Consider the following 6,103-nt stretch of genomic DNA (forward strand, 5'->3'; position numbering starts at 1 on the left):
GTGTACAAAGTGTTGATCAACGAAGAAGACAGCTTACATGTCCCAATAAGCAAGATAGAGTAACAAAGGTGGAATACTTTAATGGGTTGAGGGTAATTAATAAATAACAAAATTTCATCAGACTTCAAGATCATCAACTAACCTCAGACTCTATATTATGATGCAATGAGTATGTAGAAGATGATATGTGGTTATATCGTTATATATCCTATATGTTGATAAATTGAGATATTGTAACTATATAAAAGAACAAAAGTTGTAAATGAGTGTGTGACTGGTTTGATAGAAAGAAGAACTAGAGAGAAAGAGAGAGAGAGATAAGAGGAGAAGAAGAGAAGAGTCGTGGTCGTTGGGAGTAGAGTAAAATAGAGAGAGAGAAAGAGAGAGAGATAAGAGGAGAAGAAGAGAAGAGTCGTGGTGGTATTTTTATTGGCTGTCAACAATAACAAACAAAATACAGTACAAGTCGTCACAATGGCAACGTGAAGAAGACGACGAAGACGACACCAGTGAGGGAGAGAAGAGAAGCGAGTGAAACTCTCTGAATATGGACGCGTTTCCGACGGAGAACCAAGTGATCGGTGGCTACGACGAAGCCTTTCCGACGACGGGAGACACAAAGACAACGACGAAGTCGATTTGTGCCAGATTTGCCGATCGCCGGAGCTACCGAGACAACCTCTTGAGGTTCTCCATCAAGTATGTTCACCAACAATGTCTCCTTCTCTGACTCAATCGCCGTGGATACAAGCAATGGGAGGTTCTCAAACTTTGTTTTCTTACTTTAGGTTTCAGTGTTCAATAACGTTTAATCGATTTCGAACCATAAAAACAAAGCAAAACAGAACCAGAAAAATTATAAAAACCTTCAACATAATCAACAGATCAAGAGAGGGAAAATCGAGTTTAGAAAGACAGAGAAGAAAGACAACGTTTAAAGCGAAAGAAAGACAACGTTTCGTATCACCGATCCAACACAAGCAAAGAAAAGACCAATATTTAAAAAAATTTAAAAACCTTCAAGAACTTCACGGCATGCTCCCTGTTCCTGTAGCCTCTGCCCACATATTAGCAGCTATTGTGTCTCTCCAATTATTAGCATAATCTTTTTGCTGAGATTGGAGAGTTCCCGTATCTCCATTTTCCTCATTACTGTTTTCTTCGTGACCAATACTGGTTTCTTCATCATTGTATTCTTCGGGAGGAAACTCATCGGACCGACATTCTTTACGGAGAAAGTTATGTAATCCAGCACAAGCTATTACGAGTTCTGCTTGTACCTTAAAAGGAAAAGGCGGTGCTGATTTGAAAATCAGAAAACGAGATTTGAAGATACCAAAAATTCTCTCGATCACATTTCTCAAAGATGCATGACGCAAGTTGAATAACTCATTTTGATTACTAGGATCACAACCTTGACCTCTAAAATCTTGTAGATGGTACCTTGTACCCCTGAATGGAGCTAAAAAATTGCGTCGATTTACAAATCCACAATCAACTAGATAATATTTTCCTGTAAATCATATATGAATAGTAATTGTTATAAAGACGAAAGAGAAGTAACAATGTTTTGTGTAATGCATATGTATATACCTTCGGGAACAGGTAGCTTGCTCTTACTTCTCGTTACAACATCACTTAATACTTTTGAATCGTGAGCTGTACCTTCCCATCCACTAAGGACATATATGAATTCTAGATCAAAGTTACAAGCAGCAAGAACATTTTGTGATGTATATCCTTTCCGATTTCGATAGCTTGGTGCATCATTAGTAGGCACCATTGCATGAATGTGTGTACCGTCGATAGCGCCAATGCAATCCTGTAAAAATCATGATAACAAGAGTTCAACGTTCATTTATTTGTTTTATCAATTATATGCGAAAGAGATAATAATTGTAAAGCAGCTAATGAGTCCTCGCATAATTTTCTCTTTCGTCTTTGATAGTGTTGCTCTGATTTTTCTAATAGACTTTTCCACTATGTAACTTTGTTTGCACGTTTTTGGCTTCCACAAAGCCAATAAAATAATTCACTACTAATTTGACCAATGAAGAAATAATGAGATACTAGCAAAGATTAGAAAAACAACCATATTTAATAATCAAGTAAGGACAAAGAAAGACAACACTCACATCTATCCAAACGTTCATGAGAAGCACAACACGTACCCAAGCAAAACTAGTCCTAATAGTTTATAATTATTGAAACATATCTTGAATTCGTAGTAAACATACCTTGAAGTAAGGATAATAGCGAGTGCTTTCTCTTATTTTTGCAGGAACCGTGAGTCCAGGTTTGGCCATCCAACTTGGTGCAATCATATTTAATGCATCTAAAACCTTGTGAAAATTTGTACTTGCAGCAAACTTTGATCTCATAAATCTGCTCATTGTATACTTATATCTTGAGCTTTGACCAATGGTGAGCAAAAATGTAGCCACCATTTCTTCAAGACAAGTCTGTCGGGTATCTCTTAAAGACGTTTTTTCTCTAATAATATCACATAACTTCAAAAATACTTCAGGGTACATACGGTATACCTCTCGAAAGATTTTATGATCTTCCTTAAGAAGTTTCTCGAGGTAAATGTAGCCAATTCTCGTGATAGGCTTACGTATCGGACGCTCGATACGTTTGTTCATACAGTAAGCTCTTGTCGTATATTTCAGTAGTAATACCAAAATGTCTATTTCTGATTCGTCATCTTCATGATGAGATTCATCCTCTCTCACAATCGTGTGATCCATGATAAACAGTCCCTGAAAAAATTATTTATTAATCAGTTAGATGATAAAAAAAAAAAAAATTGACGTGTTTATGTTTGTTAAACGTAAGTTATAGGCCACAATGCATCAAACATATAAACACAAAAGAGAATATCTGGGAATAAAAATAAAATTCAAATCCAACTAGCAAAAAATTGTCTCACCAAACAAGAGATAAAAAATATAAAAGAAAACTCAAAAGCAATAATCATATAGAGCCAACATTGCTCTGAATCCAACCAAAACGTTCTTCTACCGACATGTCTATGAAAACATCTTTCATTCCAAGTGAGTGAATCAAGGTAACTGCTTTGTAGCGAATCTGATTTTCTAAGTTAGGAATTTCCTTCATTGCTTCCCAGACATTGTTTTTTTTTTTCACAGCTTCTTTTTCCTCAGCTTCCCGTCTTAGATTTTCTTCTCTTTTCTCAGCTTCTCTTTGTTGTCGTTCTTCCCTTTGTTGTATGACATTAAGGATCTTATTACTAACTATGATCATAGGATCCTCCTCATCAGTTTTCAGCTTATCCACATTGCTAGTAGCTAAGGTTCTAGGCCTCTTCTTTGAAGGAAGTTTATTCATCCGTCCTTTTGGATTTGTGCCTTGAAAGGGTGGTGACAGATCACATTCTCTTGATGCTGATGGATCTTGAGATGAATGTTCAAAATCCTCATCAATGATTATGCTATCAGTCACTCTTTGACTCTCCCCAATAAAGCTTGGAGCATCCGTGGTATCACCCATTCCAATTGCGGAACCACCGGTAGCTAAGCCACATCCAAATATGAGTTGAAGATCCTCAAATCTTTCATTTGACTCATATCGTAAATGTTTATGTCTAGGATGTTTCTGTAGATAAAAAAAATATATAGATATATCACTCATACAATATGTACATTTAAATAATGTTGTATGCTTAATCATATATAATCAAATACATACCTTGAAGTACTCTTCCCACACTTCATCCGAAGCGGTGAACCTTTTCATTTCAGGATCCCATCCAAATCCAGAACTGAAACGTTGAAGGTCTAAATAATTGTTGTACAGGCCTCTCAAGTATTTCCATCTACTTAGGTACTGACTGTGATTTTTTTGGCATCCAAGTCTTTCATTAAGAACTGGTAAAATTTTTTACTCCACAATTAGCTTGCTAAAGTTACCACTATTATCACGCCAGTTTCGGTGAACTCCATCAACAAGTAGCTCTACTAGCACTTTTGTCTCTTCTGGTCCCCATTGACTATATGGACCCTTTTCCTTACTCTTTTGGGAATCTCCCATTAGCTAAGCATATATTTATAAACAATGTTAAGAAAAATGTTGATAATCACTAGATTATCACACTCGGTCAAAGAAACAAAGAATCAAACACCCAAACATAAAAAGATATAATAAACGATGCAATATGAGAAACCAACGATGAATACAAAACCAAAGATGCAATATGTTACCAATTAATATAACCAAACGATATAATAATCAACAGGAAGATGAGAAAACCTAGCTATACCTGTAGCTTTGGAGATCGGGTATGTTTTCTTTTTGATAAAGCCAAAACCAACGAACGAGTATGTCAAAAGGTGTTGAAAGATATATGATTTTGGCAAAAGATGAGATAAGTAAGAGAATATTCTATAATATTGTTTGAGAAAGTTTGCAAGATTTGATGAGAGTTTTTACAAGATTAGGAAAAACAAATCACAAGATTTTATAAAAACTTTGTAAACAATCTGTTAGAATCATTTATTTTAGACTTTCTATTTTTCAATGATTTTTAAAATCAGCAAGATTTTAAAAAACATAAAGTCATTAAAATTCTCTTAAAATCCCAAACCAATAACCCCCCCTAAGAAGAAGAAGGAAGGAAACGATGTCGTTTAGACTAAAAGAAGTTTTTTTTTGTTTTTCAAAACTACGTCATTTCATCTGTGGCGTCCACGTTAGAAGCCGTTAACGGTTTCTTAACACCGTTACGACTTAGGTATGTATTAGCACAGTTTGAAGAGTTGGGGTTGTAAATTTAAATTTTATTTAATTTAATGTATGAATTTGCACAGAGTTAAACATTATGTAGGAATTGAACATATTCCCTTAGCTGGGGTATGAAATTACCGATTTTCCGGAGAAGCTGTTCATAACCAAGTATGGGGGATGATTCAAATCCGTTGCCGCGAACCAAGGACCTTGGATCACCATCCATCCAATGTCCGATGTTAACATCGACAAACTATACCGTTTGGTCGATGCGTATGAGAATCACGCTTCGAGTTAGCGAGGTGTGGGAGACTATTGATCCTGGATCCACCGATCAGAAGATGAACGACGTTGCAACTGNTCATCCGTCCTTTTGGATTTGTGCCTTGAAAGGGTGGTGACAGATCACATTCTCTTGATGCTGATGGATCTTGAGATGAATGTTCAAAATCCTCATCAATGATTATGCTATCAGTCACTCTTTGAATCTCCCCAATAAAGCTTGGAGCATCCGTGGTATCACCCATTCCAATTGCGGAACCACCGGTAGCTAAGCCACATCCAAATATGAGTTGAAGATCCTCAAATCTTTCATTTGACTCATATCGTAAATGTTTATGTCTAGGATGTTTCTGTAGATAAAAAAAATATATAGATATATCACTCATACAATATGTACATTTAAATAATGTTGTATGCTTAATCATATATAATCAAATACATACCTTGAAGTACTCTTCCCACACTTCATCCGGAGCGGTGAACCTTTTCATTTCAGGATCCCATCCAAATCCAGAACTGAAACGTTGAAGGTCTAAATAATTGTTGTACAGGCCTCTCAAGTATTTCCATCTACTTAGGTACTGACTGTGATTTTTTTGGCATCCAAGTCTTTCATTAAGAACTGGTAAAATTTTTTGCTCCACAATTAGCTTGCTAAAGTTACCACTGTTATCACGCCAGTTTCGGTGAACTCCATCAACAAGTAGCTCTACTAGCACTTTTGTCTCTTCTGGTCCCCATTGACTATATGGACCCTTTTCCTTACTCTTTTGGGAATCTCCCATTAGCTAAGCATATATTTATAAACAATGTTAAGAAAAATGTTGATAATCACTAGATTATCACACTCGGTCAAAGAAACAAAGAATCAAACACCCAAACATAAAAAGATATAATAAACGATGCAATATGAGAAACCAACGATGAATACAAAACCAAAGATGCAATATGTTACCAATTAATATAACCAAACGATATAATAATCAACAGGAAGATGAGAAAACCTAGCTATACCTGTAGCTTTGGAGATCGGGTATGTTTTCTTTTTGATAAAGCCAAAACCAACGAACGAGTA

General features: G+C 35.8%; 2 protein-coding genes and 1 pseudogene across 2 annotated transcripts; all 3 read right to left on the minus strand.

Moving 5' to 3' along the window:
- On the minus strand, positions 978-2,306 carry LOC109125068 (putative nuclease HARBI1). Its single transcript, XM_019239187.1, has 3 exons — positions 2,238-2,306; positions 1,594-1,822; positions 978-1,180 (listed from the first exon to the last, which is right to left on the minus strand). The coding sequence occupies exons 1-3, from the start codon at positions 2,304-2,306 to the stop codon at positions 1,029-1,031; spliced, it is 450 nt and encodes a 149-aa protein (XP_019094732.1). The 3' UTR covers positions 978-1,028.
- LOC104759654 lies at positions 2,977-4,053 on the minus strand (annotated as a pseudogene).
- LOC104759655 (uncharacterized protein At2g29880-like) lies at positions 4,986-5,813 on the minus strand. Its single transcript, XM_010482560.1, has 2 exons — positions 5,472-5,813; positions 4,986-5,378 (listed from the first exon to the last, which is right to left on the minus strand). The coding sequence occupies exons 1-2, from the start codon at positions 5,811-5,813 to the stop codon at positions 4,986-4,988; spliced, it is 735 nt and encodes a 244-aa protein (XP_010480862.1).

Source organism: Camelina sativa, chromosome 17, assembly GCF_000633955.1.
Source record: "Camelina sativa cultivar DH55 chromosome 17, Cs, whole genome shotgun sequence".
In the NCBI taxonomy this organism is placed as follows: Eukaryota; Viridiplantae; Streptophyta; class Magnoliopsida; order Brassicales; family Brassicaceae; genus Camelina; species Camelina sativa.

What these genes read in the sequence shown, in the direction of transcription:
- LOC109125068 (XM_019239187.1), bottom strand. Translation starts at nt 2,306, where the DNA reads ATGGCCAAACCTGGACTCACGGTTCCTGCAAAAATAAGAGAAAGCACT. An exon ending in GCTATTATCCTTACTTCAAG is followed by an intron (nt 1,823 to 2,237) that starts GTATGTTTACTA and finishes TGATTTTTACAG; the next exon opens with GATTGCATTGGCGCTATCGA. An exon ending in CAAGCTACCTGTTCCCGAAG is followed by an intron (nt 1,181 to 1,593) that starts GTATATACATAT and finishes ACAATGATGAAG; the next exon opens with AAACCAGTATTGGTCACGAA.